The 18,126-nt window shown below is 50.5% G+C and overlaps 1 protein-coding gene across 1 annotated transcript; it reads left to right on the top strand.

The window, feature by feature from the left end:
• Positions 1-2,474: 2,474 nt before the first annotated feature.
• On the top strand, positions 2,475-17,367 carry FOXN4 (forkhead box N4). Its single transcript, XM_069030750.1, has 9 exons — positions 2,475-2,557; positions 11,994-12,157; positions 12,992-13,101; positions 13,190-13,336; positions 13,485-13,612; positions 14,340-14,436; positions 14,542-14,749; positions 15,587-15,946; positions 16,797-17,367. The coding sequence occupies exons 1-9, from the start codon at positions 2,475-2,477 to the stop codon at positions 17,045-17,047; spliced, it is 1,548 nt and encodes a 515-aa protein (XP_068886851.1). The 3' UTR covers positions 17,048-17,367.
• The last annotated feature ends 759 nt before the right edge of the window (positions 17,368-18,126 follow it).

The following is an 18,126-nucleotide window of genomic DNA, read 5'->3' as shown; positions in this document are numbered from 1 at the left end:
GCAAATATTGAGCTGCAGGAGAGAGTTTTTTGAAGTGTTTTTTAAGTTACAAGGTAAGGATACGACGACTCTGAGATGACATTTTATTAAGTTACAGCCCAATTGTTAATTAATCCAGCCTGTAATTAAGGGAACACTTGCAACTGTGCAAACTCCATGCCTTAGGCTCTGCCAGTACTGTGACTTTTCCTCTTATTTCAGTCCTCCAGAAGTGCCTGATAAAGGCATTGATTTATAGAAGTAATGATTAATCTCCACTTCTATTGACAGCAATTAACAGAGAGAGATTTGATGCTCATCAAAGTGAACAGATTCTCATTAGGAGCAGAAAAAAAGGATCTGTCTTCACATTTCATCCCCTCCAGACTCTGTGGTAAACTGGCAAGCACAAGGAAATACATTTATCATGGATCTTCTGGGTTTTCATTGTGCAAGGATGTTGGGAGTATTTCCACATTTCAGCTTTGCTGGGCAGAGCCCAAAGGACCTGGTGTCATCACTGACTTTAAGCTGCCTCTACTTAAAGGCCACTTTGCTGACAAAGGAGCTTGGTCCCTGTTTCGATGGTGGGCTTATGGGGAGAAAAATCTGGTGCCAAGAAGAGACCTGGACAGTCCAAGCCAATATTTTCTGGGGCTGGATCTCTGATCTGGGGCTGATGTGGGATTTGACCTTGGCTCAGCTGTTTGCCCCATGTCTCTCTGGTACTCGGAGGTAACACCGTCCCACATTTGTGTCATTATCGTCAGAGTTCACTCTCTGGTGGCTGAACCACGCTTCAAAAGCCTCTGGTGAAAGAGGAGGCAGAATTATGGTGCTCAGAATGAAAGATTCTATTTCTTCTACCAGCTTGCTCCAAACCCCGTCCAAATTGGCCTCGGCCACTTCCCAGGATGGGGCAGCCACAGCTTCTCCTGTGCCAGGGCCTCAGCATCCTCCCATCCTCACCCCTCACCTCCCGCAGCGCTGAGGCTCAGAGCGGGCGCTGCCTGCCCGGGGCTGTCCCGGCTCCGTTCCCGCTCCAGCCGCTCCCGCGCCCCTTCCCGCGGCCATCCCGGCACCGGGGGCGAGCGGGGATAGGCGGCTCCGGCCGCTGCCTCCGCTCCGCTTCCCGCAACGCCGAGCGGGGCATAGGGCACCGGGTACCGGGCACTGAGCACCGGGCATCGGATACTGGCCATCGGGCACCCGGCACCGACCGCTGAGCATCGGGCACTAAGCACCGGTACCGGGCATCGGGTACCGGGCACTGAGCGCCGGCACCGGGCACCGGCTCCCCCGAGCCGCCCCCCCTGCTCCGCTCTCCTCCCGCCGGTGCCCGTTTGAACAGGCGGGTCCCTCCCCCTCCTCCCTCCGGAAAGTTGCACAAAGTTGGGATAATCGGGGTTTTTCCCCCCTTTTATTCGCTGCTCTCCGTTGGGACGCGCTGCCCGCCCGCCCTCCTCGGGCCGGTGCCGCGGGGCGGGGGCACCGGGGGCGGGGGCGGCCCTGCCCGGCCCTGCCCCGGCGCTGACCCCGGGCCGGGCCGCGCATGCTCGGGGCTGGACAGCTCCGGAGAGGGAAATTTAAACCGGGGCCGGAGCGCGGCCCCGCCGCCGGCCCCGCGCACCGAGCGCCCGCCGAGCTCCGGGCGGCCCCGGGGCCCCGCCCGACAGGTTGGTGCACGGAGCGGCGGCAGCGCTGGGCGGGGGTTGGGGGTCGGGGATGGGGACCCCCGGGCTTCCTCCATCCGTCCATCCATCCCCAGGGCAGAGGGGCTGGGAATCCCAGGGCTCGCTCCATCCTGAGGCAGCGGGGCTGGGGACCCCCGGGCTCTTCCATCCCCGGGGCAGCGGCGTTGGGGACCCGGTCTCCCCTTAAGCCCCGAGGCAGCGGGTCTGGGATCTTTCCGGGCTCGCTCTATTCCCGCGGGTGTGGGGCTGGGGTTCTCCCTGGCTCCCTCCATCCCCGGGGAAGCGGTTTTGGGATTCTCCGGGGTTCCTCTTCCATCCCCAGGGCAGCGGGGCTGGGAACCACCAGGCTCCCTCCATCTGTGGGGCAGCGATTCTGGGAATCTCCCGGGCTCCCCTTCCATCCCTGGGCGTCCAGGGCTGGAGTCTCCCGGTTCCCCTCATCCCCGGGGCAACCGCAGCAGCTCCCGCAGCTTTTTCATCCAAAATGCGACGGACGCTGTTTGGGGGATAAGAGCAGCCCAAGGCGGGAGCGCTCCCGGTTGGCTCGGTGCTCCCGGTACCCACATCCCCTGTCCGTAGCTGTCCCTCCCTCAGGGGTCCCTCTCTGGGATGGCATTATCCCCCGTGAAGTGTTTTCCTGCCCTTCCCAGTGCCACCAGCGCACCTGGGGGTGCCGGTGCCAGCGCCGGGCTGTGCCGTGCCCCGGTGCCGGGGCTCGGGCGGGGTCGGTGCCTCCCGCCGCTGCTGAAGTGCTGGATAGCTACTGCTGCTGACCGCTGCCTTCTGCTGCTTTCCCAGGAGATGATAGAGAGTGATATCCCGTCCATAATGTCAGGAATCATTAGGAATTCAGGGCAAAACCACCACCCCTCGCAGGAGTACAGGTGAGGTTTTCTCCGTTTCAAAAAACGTGCACTGCACTGGCACAGCTGGCCACTCCCGTTGCTTCCTCCTTGTTTCCTAAAAAACCCCTTTAGCATGTAGAAATCCACTTTTCTTCCTCTTCTTTACTTTTTTTTAAAGTTATCTGCATTATTTCCCCACTCTAAATACGATTTCTAAGCCGATGAGCGGTTACAATGCATTCCTTATTTAGGAACATTGCTGTTTAAAGAATTCACAATGGGGGCATTTGGATGCAGGCTGGACTTGATAATCTTGGAGGTCTTTTACATCCATAATCATTCCATAATTCTATGATTCTCTGATTTTGATACTAACCTGTGTTTGAGAAACACCTCCCCGACCTTGGGCTGACCTCTCTCTAAACTCTCTGTCCTGGGCAAGCGTTGCCAGAGAAGGATATTCTCGTTAAATTATAATAATTTAAAAGTTCCCTTTCAGATCACTTTTTGCATTGTTATGGAGCAGTCATGGAGAGACTGAACAAGTGCAAGAGACACTGGAGGAGTTTTGAATTAAAACAAGCACTTGTGCAACCCTCCAAAGCACTGACACGTCAAAGGGCTTTTAATATGGGTGGGAACAAACCTGGCTTTGCCAAGAGCCTTTCGTAATTTAATTTACCTGCACCACCGTGCTTCCATTTATCATTTCAAAGCATTGTTAGAGGTTACAGGAGGGTTCTGCATGAGTTACAGAGCTCTGGGTTATGTTAGGTTACATTTTGTCACATGATGCAAAGCTCCAAGAAATACAGAACACACACAACACATCCCAGTTCACAAAAAAAACCCAAACCAAAACAACAACATAGAGCAAACCAGAAGAAAATTAATTTCTTTTCCCTTAAAATGAGCATTGAGAGACTCCTTCCTCCCAGCCTGAGGGGTTTGCAACCTTTTCTGGGGCTGCTGCAGGTATTCTTCTCCCAGCCTGTCTCTATTCAAAATGCAAAGGCTGCAGTGCAGCCTCTTGCAGCTCAACAAGGGATTTGTTATAGTCCCTGCAGCCTCTGGGGTAAAAGGTTTGTGGCTCTGTTTTTGCTGTTTACTGAGGCACTGTTTGCTCTGGGCATTTTTCTTGGCTCCGTAAATATTGGTGAAGAAATTATTCGGGATTTAAGGAAGGGTGTGGGTGAGAGGGACTTCTGGGGACGTGGATTTAAGGCTGAATCTTCAGAACTCAGCACCTTAACAAAGCCCCCTTTTTTAGGGAGAGAAGTATTCTTTAACTCAGAGCTGCAGGAAAAAACTGGCTTTTGGGGGGAGAAAGATAGGATTTATCTTACTGCAGTTTAAAAAAAAATCATAACTTTCTGGCTTTCCTCTTCTTAAAAACCAGCTTTGGGTTCTCCACGAAACATTTTGAACTCAGCTCTCTAAAGTTTTTCACCCACTTGCGATTTCTTTACCGCGGCTTTAAAACGAATTATCCGACCTCGTTTAATAGTGGCAAATTCTGATAAAAATGCATAAAATCTGAACTGCAGCATAAATGCAGAGCAGTATTTGTCCTACTTCATGAGAAAACACTTTGGATTATGTAAAAGAAAATCTTTTAGACTGAATGATTTTAGGAAAAGAATAGACCTGTCAAATTCTATCAGCTCTGTTTACTCTCCTGCTGTCACCACAGTCCAAGACTGGAACCCACAGTCCCGAGTTCTCCATGGGGGAGCATCAAGGCTCCACAAAATGGGGGAATGGCCTCCAATTAGCGAGTGGGAGGCTGGGGCTGTGCTGAGAATACTCTTCTGTCTCACTTGGAATCTTTCAATGGGACAGTTGGACTTGGAGGAGCCCCGGCTTTGCTGCGAGGAGGAAAGGCTGGGAAAGGAGGGGATCAAACCCCCAGACACCCATCAGTTTGCAGGCAGATTATGCTTACAGCTGGAAAACTTGGGATTTTGGGATTTTTTTTTTTTTGTAAGAGGAATGTGGGGGAAAAAAATCCCTGATTTTAGCAGATCTTTGAATTGTGCAGCTCCAAAGCACGTGCAGTAAATTTGTCATGGCTCGGGGTGGTGAGGAGGCTTGGGCTGCTTCTGGCTGCTGGGAGAAATCCCAGGACTTTTTGCACCCCAGAGAAATGATTTTAGGCAAATATCTCTCCCAGCAGTGCAGCTGTGGGATATAAAACAGCACAGGGATGATTAAAGGCCATCAGATCTCCTCCACTGCCTGCTTTTATGGTGCTGTCACTGCCCGGCTGCAATGCAAAGTAATTCTTTATTTTAGGAGCTGCCTCTCTTTGCTTCCTCCAGAAAACACCACCATATTCAATATATTCATCCTCATAGGGCAGGCAGATATTTCTAATGATCCCAAATCACATTTAAGGGAACAAAAGCAGAGAATTGTAACGCACCGGCGTTTTTGAACCCTCAGCGCTTTATCCCTGTTAATCATAATTAATAATTTAATGTGGTTTAGTTAAATTCTGATTTTAAAATCACAGCACGGGCAGACCACAAGCTTTCCATGCAGTGGTGGCTTGTGGTGGTTTCAGCATAGAGCTGTGCAAATTCTAGGAGCAGGCTCAAGGCTTTTCCCATGGGATCTACGGGCTGATTCCTGGGAATCACCAGGTTCTTCAGCTCCTGGGAGCCGTGGTCTTCCAGCAATGTTTTGAATTGAAATATGAAATCCATCATTTTGATTTTAAGATTTGATTCCACGATATTTGGTGTCAGGACCACATTTCTATTTTCTTAGGTTATTGTGCATTTCCAGTTGTCAGAAGCCTTGTGGAGCATTTCGAAGGCCTTGCCATGCATTCTCTATATGTTAAACAGGAGTTAAGCTTTAAATAGGTCTATTTTGGATCAAAAGGTGTTAATCATTAATAATTCAATATATTACTGGATTATAGTGTCCTTTACCCCATTTTAATTGTCCCTTTGACTCTTAGAAAAATTGTCTATATTCATTAGCTCATTAGTCTGATCAATTTTTTTCTGTAATTACTTTACATTGCCATAAAGTGTAAAATCAGATTAAGAAGCACAGGGCTGCTGTAATCCATAAATTCTGGATGTGACAGCATTCCAGTGGGGAAAAAGGTGACAAATCTCGAATTTGAGCACATTTTAGCTCTAAGTGGTGCTCTCATACCTGTTTTTTTTTTGCACTGGGGTTTCTGGAGAGGAAGTGACACCTCTGTCCCCTGGGATGGATGGATGGATGGATGGATGGATGGATGGATGGATGGATGGATGGATGGATGGGAGGGAGGGAGGGAGTGTGCACACAAAAGGTTACAAATGCATCACTAACAACACCCTAATTGCTCCTGGAGAAAATGCCAGTGTCCATTCCCATGACATTCCCGTGTGTTCATCTGACAGGGAGTGAGATAATGACTCCGAGTGCCTCAGGAATTCCAGCACGGGAGTTGCTTCATTCTTTCAAAAAAAAAAAAAAAAAAGTGAGAAACCTCCAAGGAATCAGTCAAACTGGATTGATTTAAGTGGATTAGCACGACTGTTTCCTCAGCACTCCTGAAATGTGCTGATCTGGAGGAATAAAAAATTGCGGCCTTCCGCTTGTCCCAAAGTCCCGCGGTGATGGCGGAGCTGGGAAGGGCCAGTTTGGAGCAGCACCTCGGGCTCCTGGGAGACCAGAACGGGTTCATCCCTTTCCTCAGAAAGGGTGCTTGTCCAAAACAGGGAAAGGGAAAGGGAATCGGGACTTTTCCAGAATTCCTGGGGATCTCAGAGGCTCGTCACACCCGTTGACAAGGGCAGGAAGCGGAGCTGCTGCAGGCCCAGAGATTGAGGGGTTGTGACAGCCCTGCACAGGGACAGGGTGTAGAGCTGATATTCCCTTTACACTCCAGTAACACCTACACAAGGCTCCAGTGCTAATGAACAGCAATATCCAAGGAAAAAGCAGTTTCCCAGTCAGACCATGGTCCTGTTTTTAATACGTAACATTCCTGCAGTGCCTGGTACTTCAGCACATTTTGCTTGTTCTGACATCAGTCACAGATCTGATTTTTGGTATGTTTGAGTTTGGGGTTTTTGACCAAACAGGTTCCAGAGTCAGATCCCAGCTGCGTTTGGCAAATCCCAGCCTAGGGAAGGTTAGAGCAGAGCAGGGAATGAGTGCCTGGGGGTGCAGTGCTGCCATCACCCCTCATTTCCTCTCGGGTTTAAGTATTACACATTTTACTGTAACTCAGTTTCTACTCATCCCACAGCAAACTGGTGTAGTGGGGGTTGTCAAATGTGGAGCTGGGATGGATAAAAGGCTCCAGGAGTACAGCTGTAGCCTGTTCTTAGTGCCAAGTGCCTTTGCAGGAGATTTTCAGAGAGTCCAGCATGGTGCAAGGAAAGGAGGCCAGCAACACCTGCCAGGTTAATGATGTAATATGCTTTTTCCTCACCATTTTTGGTTCTGATAATCCAATGTTTCTTGATAAGGAGGGACTCTCTTTGTCCCTAAAAAGCTGCTTAATTTCTGTTCTGATTTCCAGCAAGGCCAGAAATAACTCAGAGATGTTGAAGATGGGGAGGGGGTGGGATGATGGTTTGGGACTGGGTGTGTGCTGTGCCTTCGGGGAGGAATCACAGACCAAAACCTCTGGGAGCAGCTGGGTAAAGCCAAAGAGGAGCTGGGGAAGAAACAAGCTGAAAGGGGCAGCTGGTTATGAGTGTGGAAACCAGAAAATAGTGAGGGAAAAGCACTTGGAAGGCAGGAAAATGGGAGGGGAAGGGCATAAAGGGAAGGAGCAGAGCAGTGGGAATGAGGAGCTGAAGGAGACGGGGAAGTTGAATCCTTCAGTAAAACAGAGGATATTTCTCACATGGACACAGCTGGAGAGCCACAGTGCAAACCTTCTCCTTGTCTTGCATAGAACTCTCTGTGCTTGTCCTGAGGACTTTGTGTAATCCCAGACAAAGGAAAACAGTTTCTCATCACCATTTCCAGAAGAGGTTTTCTTAGGATTCTTTGTGTCCAATTGTCTCTTGCTGGACAAACCATTGCAAACAGCTAATTAAGGACCTATCACCCAATTCCTCCTGCTGGTTGAGCAGTTGTGTCACCTAAGCCTGGGCTAAAAACTCAGGTGGCAGTGCTGGGAATGGGAAAAAACCTGTCCATTGAGACTTAAAACTGTGAAATATCCCAAATGCAGCTGCAGGGTTTTGGCCTGGCTTTGTTTGGGATGGAGGTGATGAGTTGTCACCACACACTGGGTTGTTGAGGAGATGGTCCTTACAGTCTCCAGGGATGAGTTCGTCATCCCACACAATGTGGAGGTGGATAATTCATGGATAGTTCCCCTGGCAGTGGTTCCTGAGGTGAGGAACCCCCTTAGATCCAGCTCCCTCCAACAGCTCAGCCTGAGGAAAGATGGCAGAGTCCCACTGGTGCGTACAGACTCACATCCAGCTCTGGTGTTAAATTCCTGCATGGTCAGGCCAGGAATGACTCCAATTCCACTATGTGCCAGCAGGATGCTCTTGATGGGGGTAGCTGTGAGTGAAGATTTTGTGCTGCTGGCAGGCTCTGGTGAACTTTGCCAGGTGAGCCCAGCATCAGATCTGGGAAGGGATCTCATTCCAAGGTGTTCCTGATCCAGCATTACCCTGACAGGATAAATATTTTGGGCAGATAACTGCAGAGCAGACAGCAAAGACTAACGGTGCCATGGAGCATTTCTGTGCCACTTCCACTTTTCCAGGCACTTTTCACAGGAGGATCTATGGATCAGCATCCTGGGATGCACAGGAGAACCAGGACTTAAATCCTCAGCACCCTCTGGGTTCTCATCCCTTTCTAGAGGCAGGGGGTGTTCTCCTGCAGAGAGTTGAACACAGAGGGGGTAAAAGTGGAGTTTGGTGATTTCATCACACCTTGGAAAATAACACCACGTTTGCAACAGGTTTGGTGGGACTACACCCTCCCCTTCCCGGGATTCAGTGGCTCCATGGCTGTTCCAGGAGCCCTGGGAATGAGCAGGGGAGGCTCAGCAGCGCATTAATTACAGCCTATCACTATTTATCTCATTTACATGCGCTGAAAGGCTGCTTTTACCACAGTGCCCCATTGTGCCAGGGGCTGTGAACACCCAGCCAAAGGCAGGAGCTCTGACTCCTGGAGTTTATCCTCCTGGAGTTTACCCTCCAACGTGAGACGAGCAGGGTGGTGGTGAGGAACAGCATCCAATCCCACCTGATATTCCAACACGTCCTCATGGATCTGCAGCTGTCTTGGCACAGGGAATTTTCAGGTCAGGAAGATTGAACCCTAGGAGATGACCACGTTGGTTATTCCAGTGCTCGGGTGCCTCTTTTTTTGCAGTTAAATTGGAATTTCTTCACTGACAGCAGGGCACACATTGAGCCTGTGGCCTGGGACGTGTGCTGGGTTTACACTACAGAATATCCCCGGGCTTTTAAAACACCTCAGCCAGGCAGCAATGGGCATTCTTTAAAAGTTTCACCTTCTTTAAGACATGTGAGATCTCAACATCGGTTTTGAAGGCAGCCTGGAGAATAATCCTTAAACTTGAAACCATGGAATCATAGAATTACCAAATCATGGAATCGCAGAACCCCAGAATGGTTTGGGTTGGAAGGGACCTTAAATATCTTCTTGTTTCAACCCTCTGCTGTGGTCAGGGATGTAATTCTGATTAAATATGCTTCCCCCCCCTCCCCCCCATAATTAACTGAATGTTAATCTGATAACTAGTGAATCCATTGAAAAAAAAAAAAAAACCCCAAACAAACAAAAACAAAACAACAACAACAACAACAAAAAAAACCAACAACCAAAAAAACACCCAAACAAATCAAAAAACCCAACAGCCTGAGGTGGTTTTAAAAGAACTGTAAACTCAAAAGGGAAGGGAAGGGAAGGGAAGGGAAGGGAAGGGAAGGGAAGGGAAGGGAAGGGAAGGGAAGGGAAGGGAAGGGAAGGGAAGGGAAGGGAAGGGAAGGGAAGGGAAGGGAAGGGAAGGGAAGGGAAGGGAAGGGAAGGGAAGGGAAGGGAAGGGAAGGGAAGGGAAGGGAAGGGAAGGGAAGGGAAGGGAAGGGAAGGGAAGGGAAGGGAAGGGAAGGGAAGGGAAGGGAAGGGAAGGGAAGGGAAGGGAAGGGAAGGGAAGGGAAGGGAAGACCACTGACTTGGAGAAAGCTGTCTTACACACTTGTCTAGTTATTAAATATTATTGCATCTTCATATCTGTTTCAAACAGAGCCTCACGACCGTGCTATCGACTTTTCAGTTGATACCAGCCCTTCTCCTTGCCCCTGTTCGTGTCCCTAGGGCAGATGCCGAGCGGGACACCCAGCTCCACCTTCCGACGGCCTCCCCCGCTCCCGGGCTGGGTGCATCCCGGGTGAGGGTGAGGAAGGAGCCGCCGTTCTCCGGGAACGCGGCCCGGGAGGGCCGAGCCGGGCGCTGCCAGCGGCGTTCGCGGAGCGCGGTGGGCGCTGACCCCGTTAGCGCAGCGCTGGCAGGGCGCGGGGTGCCAGATGGCGAGGGGACGTGTGTTGTGTGTCGCCTGTCACTCGGGCAGATTAATGGGAGGTTTGTAAAAAAGGAGCGGGGGCGGGGGGGTTGGGGCAGGACAATTAAGCGGGGTCCCCAAAGACAATGGGGGCCACGTGCCGCGGGCGGCGGGCGTTGGGCGCACAAAGGGCCCGCGGCTCCCCCTCAATGGAACCAACTGTTGCAAACGACCCCGAGCCTGCCCAGTTTTCAAATCATTTCATGCCCCTTGTTTTCTTCCAATCCAGCCAATCTCCGCGCCGGGAGAGCCGTCACCTGATGGGCTTGCTTTTTTTTTTTTTTTTTTTTTTTTTTTTTTTTTAATGGATTGAAGTCCCCTGGCCTCGCAAAATAACTGAAGGGCGTAACCATGGCGATGCTAATTATTGCCCTATAACTACAGTAGGAGGGAGAGCACGGGGGAGGCTGGGAGGGAGATTTGAAGAGGGGTTGTTTTTGGCTAGAGTTGGCGCTTTTGGCTCTTGGTCCTGTGTTGATTTTTCCCCCCTTTTCTTCTTTTCAGAATCTTTTTGCAAACAAATGGCATTCTGCTTTAAAGATCTCCCCGGTAGTGGTTCGGGGGAGCTTTGATAGGTGTTTCTGGAATTCCTGAATAGAGGAGCTAAAAGCTCCAGGGCAGGCAGGCACAGGAGTTGGGCCTTGTTCTTTTAAGCTGATTTAGAGTCGTGTAAAACATAAAAGGTGCTTCAGCGAGAGAGCAGATTTATTTAGGGCTTCTGCAGCATCAGTTGGCAGCAAACACGAATCAGCAGCAGACACCACTTTAACACATCTCTGAGAGCTCTTGAAAGCCTTGGGTTTGAAAGCAAAATCAACTGCATCCAACTAAAGTACGTTCTTCTGAGACATAAAGATGTTTTCCTGCATCTGAATCCCTTTGGGTTTACCCTGGGTGTCTAATGACAACTTCCTGACATGTCCTTAATTACTGCTTTACTCCTCAAGGTACCAGTGACTCCTGGAATAGTGTTCCACGTAAATTAATTAATTTAGCCTTTCATTTGCAAGAGTTCTTTTATTGACTCTAACGGGGAGTTTGGGCCACACAGGAATTTTTGAGTACTGTAAATATATTCCAATATTCCCGTTTTGTACCACACGCTCTGTCAGAAGCAAAGCAAAACAGGTGATCTGCAGCATGTAAAAGGTGACAAAAGCAGAGCTTTAAACCAAAAGCAGCCTGTCACCACTGTGCCTGGCGTTGTTGCTAAAGGCAGCCTGGCAGATACGGTGCCTCCAGTGCCAAACCTTTCATTCTGATCCTTTGCTCTGTCAAAAACTGCCTAAAAATTGGTTTTTTAAGTATCAATAACTTCACGTGTCTGGATGGAAGAGATCAGCAGTTCCGTCTGTGAAGTTCTCTTTGGGCAGCTGCTGATCTGCCAGCACTGACAGGATCCAGTGGCTGGGAAAAGCTTCTCCAGGTGTTCCAGCAGCAGCACACACATTCCCCAGGAGCTGGGCACAGAGCTCCTTCCAAGCTCCTTCTGGATTTCAGGCTTAATACAGAACAATCAGGTTCAAAGTCCTGACAGGTTTCTCCCCCATCGAAGCCAAACAGGTGCAAATTTCTGACAGATGTGAAAATTAGGAAGCAGTTTGGGTTCATTTCCAGGCAGTTTCTCTGCTGGGTCCCTGGGCCTCTTTCCCCTACAAATGCTCCACAAGAAGTTTTCTTAACCAAAATGTTTCAAACTGGACAAAGGAACACGAGAGCAGGTAAAGGGTGTCAGTAACCAGCTGTGAAACCACAGGGCACAGCTGGATTTGGACACACAATTCCAGCCTGGTGTTTTTTCCCACTGACCTACAGGAGCTTTGGCATCCCAGCCATCTCTTTCCAGGGATAATACAGCACCATCCCTGCTCCCTGTTAACCTTCCCTGCTGCTTTGCAGACTCCTGGCTTCAGACCCGTCCCAGCTGAGCGAGGATGAGCTCCCGGGGGATTTGCAGTCCCTGTCCTGGCTGACATCCGTGGATGTGCCTCGGCTCCAACAGATGGCCAGTGGGAGAATGGATTTCAGCCTGGGGGCCCAGAATGCCATGCTCCAGCAGACAGGTACTGTTGGGGTGGGAAATGGGAATAACTGCTCCCTAAGCAGCACAACCTGTCCCCGCCACTCCCCCTCCGGCGCCCTTTTCCTATCAGTGGATTCCTTTTAAGTGCTTTGCATTTTGTTTCCTGCCCAAAGACCCGGAGCCTGTTGGTTTCTCTAAGGGCTCTGCTGGTGCCTTCCCTTCATTCCTAGAGGGAGAGAGCTCCAGCACTGGCAACCCTTGGATCCCATGGGAATTTCTGCTCAGTGCAGCTGCTGGTGCCTTGCTGGGCTGAGGTATTTAAGTCCTGGGTTTTAGAGGTTTTCAACAGCTCTGAAATTAGGAAATTAGGTAATTAATCATTCTGCTTTGTTTCAACATTGATAAAACGAAGAGCACCTCATTTACCTCACACCTCTTTGCTTCATGCAGCTGCATGTGTTGGTCGAGCTCCTTTCTTTCCTTTGTGAACATCCTTTAGGTAAACACACATCATTCCCTGTGGCATTCCACAGCGAGAGCTCAGCCTGCCTGAGAGCACAAATCCTCCAGGAGCAGAGCTAATGCTGAATGTGTTGTTTCTCTTTTGTAAGACCCGGTGCTCGTGTCACCACCGTGGGCTGTTAAACAGCTGCCACCTTTCATCTCCTGCCTAAAGAGTTTTGGGAGCAGCTGATGTCATCTGGGCAAGCTGCGAAATGCTCTGGCTCCTCTGGGGATGGAAAGCCAGAGAGGTGGGATTCTCCACTCCAGAGCTTCCCTGTGTTCAGCTGCATCCATCAACCCCCGGTGGCAGCCCCCTTTCCTGAACTGTGCTTCCATGGGAGCATTCCTTGCCTTCCTCTCTCCATGCCAGGTCCTGTGGGCAGCACGATGCACTCGACACCCGGAGCAATGATCCACGTCCAGGCCAGCCTCCCACAGGGAATCCTGGGCCTCAATTCCATCTCAACACACGGAGCAAATGTAAGAGCAGGCCTCGATGGCTCGTTCTTGCCCCAGCTCCTGGGACAAGGGGTTGGTAATTCCACGCCTGTTGTGTTTCTCTCGGCAGATGAGCCCCTACGCCGTGGGTGGGCAGCTGTCCCCTGGTTTGCAAACACAGCAACAGCTCTTCCCTCCTCCTCCTCCTCCTCCTCCTCCTCCTCCTCCTCCTCCTCACTCCCAGCAGGTGTTTGCCCTGGCCCAGAACCCCCAGCAGGTACTGGTATGTGCTTGTTGTCTGTCATGAAGTACCTGCCAAGATCAAATTTAGGTGTCTTTTAAAAGAAAACTGAAATTATCCCTAAACCTACACATCCACGGACATTTTGCGTCCAACATCTCCCTTCTTTTCCCTCTGCACACAGTGTAACCCAGCAGCAATCTACAACACCTCCTATGGGACACAGCCACACTATTCCCAGCCACGCCTGGCTCCCCACTCTGCCCAGGAACTGCATCCAAAGCATTATCCCAAGCCCATTTATTCCTACAGGTGAGTGGGGAGCAGGAAGCACATTGCCTACAGCCTGTCCCGGGATGGCTGGGACACTGCAGGGGTGTCTGAATCCTTTGGAAGGGAACAAAAATCCCCTCATCCATCCAGGGGTTCTGTGGAAGCTGCCTCTGAGGGGTAGCAGGAGTGAACAAGCAAAATAATTCCTGGAGGGCAGCATAGGAGTAGCAAGGAGGAGTAAAATCTCAAGTGGTCACAGCACCAGGCCTGGCAGAGCCCAAGAAGGGTTTGGACAATCCTTTTGGGAATGTGGTGTGACTCTTTGGGGATGGTGCTGTGCAGGGCCAGGAGCTGGACTCGATGATCCTTGTGGGTCTTTCCAAACTCACCTTATCCCGTGATTCTGTGACTTCTGAGCCCTTGGGAACAGAAATCCCAGGATCCCAGCTGTTTGTGTCTGAAGAGGTCCAAGGCTGCTAGACCAGAAGAAGACATGGAGTGACAGGACAAGGGGAATGGCTTCCCACTGCCAGAGGGCAGCGTTAGGTGGGATATTGGGAAGGAATTCCTCCCTGTGAGGGTGAGGAGGCCTCAGCATAGGCTGCCCAGAGAAGCCGTGGAAATGTCCAAGGCCAGGTTGGACATGGCTTGGAGCAACCTGGGCTACTGGAAGGTGGCAGGGGGTGGCACTGGATGAGCTTTAAGGTCCCTTCCCACCCAAGCCATTCCATGATCCCAAGCCCTCCCCGCGTTTCCCTGCCCGCAGCTGTTTGATCGCGATGGCGCTGAAGAACAGCAAGACCGGGAGCCTGCCCGTGAGCGAGATCTACAGCTTCATGAAGGAGCACTTCCCCTACTTCAAGGTACCTGAGCATTCCCAGGCTGGAAAAGCACCACATTCCAGCCCCTTTCCCGCCCTCCCCCCAACACCGGAGCTGCTTCCATCGACCCCTTCCTGCTCCTTGCAGACAGCCCCCGACGGGTGGAAGAATTCCGTGCGCCACAACCTGTCCCTGAACAAGTGCTTTGAGAAGGTGGAGAACAAACTGAGCGGGACCTCCCGCAAGGGCTGCCTGTGGGCCCTCAACCCCGCCAAGATCGACAAGATGGAGGAGGAGATGCAGAAGTGGAAGAGGAAGGATTTGGCTGCTATTCACAGGAGCATGGCGAACCCAGGTAGGGCTGGGATCCCACACCCCACCCCGCACATCCATGGCATTCCCTGCAGGGCTCCGCTGCCTCCGGGGTTACTGTTTGTAGGAATGTTTTCATATCGAGTCACATTTTAATGCACGTTTCATAGAGTTGCGTTTTAATGCTGTTTCTTGCCTGCAGAAGTCTCCCTTTCCTAAGACATTTTGTTCTTTATAAAATAGAAATTATTATTTATAATATCTGTTATTAGAAATATGTATTTATTATGTTTATTTATATTTTTAATTTATCATTTCCCCCCTTATTGATAAAATTTCATATTTATAAAATCTCTTATTTCTAAAATTTCTTATTTTTAAAATTTCTTATTTATAAAATTTCTTATTTATAAAATGTCTTTTTTTATAAAGAAACATCTTTTGGAAGCTTTCAGGAGCTCGGTATTGACAAAATCAACTGGAGTATTTTTTGCTACAAAATCAGTAATGTGCAGTCAGTGATAAATTACACATTATTTGTTTAAAAGCAAAAGGGCCACGGAAACAGTCAGGAGTTTTTTGTACTTATTTGGCAGATAAGTAGAATTCTCAGTGTTCCTCTGAGCACAGAGTTCTGCAGCTGGGGGTGAGCTGCCATCAGGGGTGGCTGGGCTGCTCTGCAGTTTCCTGATCATTTCTCATGGAAGTGGATTTGGGGAAGGAATTAGGTGGCATTTCTTTGCTCCCTGCACGGTCACAGCCTGTGCTGGGTCTCACACGGTGACAGTCAGTTGATGGCACGGATGTGTGGTTGTGCTGTGGGCAATCCCTGCTTGATCAAATGGGTTAAAGCATCTCTTTTCCTCCTTGGAATGGGCAGAGGAGCTGGACAAGCTGATCACGGACAGACCCGAGAGCTGCAGGCGGCCCAGCAAGCAGGCAGAGCCCGAGGGGCCCCCCCTGGGCCGGATCTCCGTGTCCCAGCTCCAGCCCCAGCCCATCATGACGCTGTCCCTGCAGTCCCTCCCCCTGCACCACCAGCTCCAGACCCAGGCTCGCCTCGCCCCCAACTCCCCAGCACCTGCACAAACGCCTCCTCTGCACACCCTGCCCGACATGAGCCGCAGCCCCCTGCCCCACCATCCCATGGGACGCGCCCCGGACTTCCCGAACGTGGCGGTGGACATGAGCACGGAGGTGGATGCTCTGGATCCGAGCATTATGGATTTCGCCCTGCAAGGTACGGGGGAAGGCGCCGGGAGAGGGCAGAGCTGGTGTTTGTGGCTGTGTTATCTCTGAGTATCCAACCAGGATCCTCAGTGGGATGGTTTGGGATGGGGCTGAGCTAAAAATTGGTGCTGGGTGTTGGCATCTGCATCTGACATCCCGGGTGGATTTTGTCCCGGTGCCAGGTGGGACAGCAAAGCACCTTCCTGGCTCCAGTGCAGGCACTGCAGGGGGTGGAGGAAGGGGTGTCCAGTTGGATTTGGGACATCACATCTCTCTGTCCCTGGGAAAACAGAGCTCTGCCCATGCCTTGGTGTTCTCCTTCTGTGCAAGGAGAACTTGCCCGGTTTGTGGCGATGCCTGACGTGGTCGTGGGTGTATGGTGAGCACAGGTAGAGAGGTGCTGTCTGGAATCACAGGATCTGGGGGAAAAGACACACTTGCTGCCCAGAAGGGTCTGGAATCTCAGGTTTTGGGGGCTCAGACACACTTGCTGCCCAGAAGGGTCTGGAATCTCAGGTTTTGGGGGCTCAGACACACTTGCTGCCCAGAAAGGTCTGGAATCTCAGGTTTTGGGAGCTCAGACACACTTGCTGCCCAGAAGGGTCTGGAATCTCAGGTTTTGGGAGCTCAGACACACTTGCTGCCCAGAAAGGTCTGGAATCTCAGGTTTTGGGAGCTCAGACACACTTGCTGCCCAGAAAGGTCTGGAATCTCAGGTTTTGGGAGCTCAGACACACTTGCTGCCCTTGCACCACAGTGGCCCCATCCTTTGGGTGAAGCCCTTTAGTCCCTGCCTGACCCCACCCAGCACCCCGAGGGTGGGGGATGTGCTGCTGTGAGCAGGATTCCATCTTTTCCAGGGAACATTTGGGAGGAGATGAAAGACGACAGCTTCAGCCTGGACACCCTGGGTGCCTTCAGCAACTCCCCCCTGCATCTCTCCGACTGTGAGCTGGGCACGCCCGGCCTCACGCCCGCGTCCAGCGGCAGTGACCGCTCCTTCTCCGACCTGCAGGTCACTGGCCTTTACACCACCTACACCACCCTGGACAATGTGGCAGCTGCTCAGTACATGAACCCCCAAGGCAACAAACCCATCCCTCTGCTCTGAGCTTGGCACCGTTCCACAGATCCCGAGGGACGGTTCTTCCCCGTGGTTAAAATCCGACCGGGAAGCTACAAGAGCTCGTCCTGCTTTGGGATGTGTCGGCTGCTTCCAGCGTGTGAGGCCAAAATAAATCAAGCTGGGACTGGTAGAACCACTTTTCCCCCATGGCAAGGGCATGGACACTTGTGTTGTGGGACTGGGGAGCTCTCCAGAAGGACCTGGAAGGCAGCAGGAACTTCCACCGGAATGTAATTGAGCTAAAAAGCACCCAGTTAAGGGAAATCAATTTATTCTACACCGTGGTGGAGCTGCTGTGTCACCACTGTCACAGAAGCCACCACGAGCCAAGGGGCTGGCCAGCCCCTGGTGTGTCATTTTTTTCTTAATTTGCCAAATTGGACAAAGACCTCCCACAGTTCCTGGAGACGTTTGCACCACTAACGCTTTTCTGATGTAACTGTTGTTAATTTATTGTTAGGAGGTAGGAAAAAAAGGAGCAAAACCACTAAAAAGGAAAACTCACCTCCCTAGCAGACCACTGTTGTATCTAGATGTGTAAAAGTCCTCACCCCTGAAGGAAGTGGTACTACTGAACTATTAAACTGATAACTGGCTAGAGGATTTTAGGAATTACGCCTCTTTTTAGGATTTTTTAAAAAAATAGATTTGTTTATAGTCTTGTGTATTGTGCTTCTGTCTATTCTTGTGCTAGGCAGTATTACTATTTGTAAATTTATTTATATTTATTGTTATGAGAAGAAATTATGTGAACTGAGCACTGTTCAATTTGTATAATGCTGCAGTAACCTGTTTTACAGCCACTAAATTATTCACCATCAGAACCACAACCACCTTATCACAGTTTTTACACTATATTTCTTTAATAAGCACTTTTGATACTGTGAAACTCATGCTTTTTAAAAAATTCAGAGACCAAATATCGCCACTGTACCTTTCATAATAGTCTTTGCTAATTAACTAAAAAAAACCGGATGCTAATGTAGCTTTTTAAAAAAATTTTCAAACCCTGCTTTGTACTTGGTAACATACACTGCAAATAATGGGATGAAACCTCTGGAATA

This window comes from Aphelocoma coerulescens, chromosome 15, assembly GCF_041296385.1.
Source record: "Aphelocoma coerulescens isolate FSJ_1873_10779 chromosome 15, UR_Acoe_1.0, whole genome shotgun sequence".
Taxonomy (NCBI): Eukaryota; Metazoa; Chordata; class Aves; order Passeriformes; family Corvidae; genus Aphelocoma; species Aphelocoma coerulescens.
Note: the sequence above shows the minus strand (reverse complement) of the source record. Positions and strands in the feature narration are given on the sequence as shown.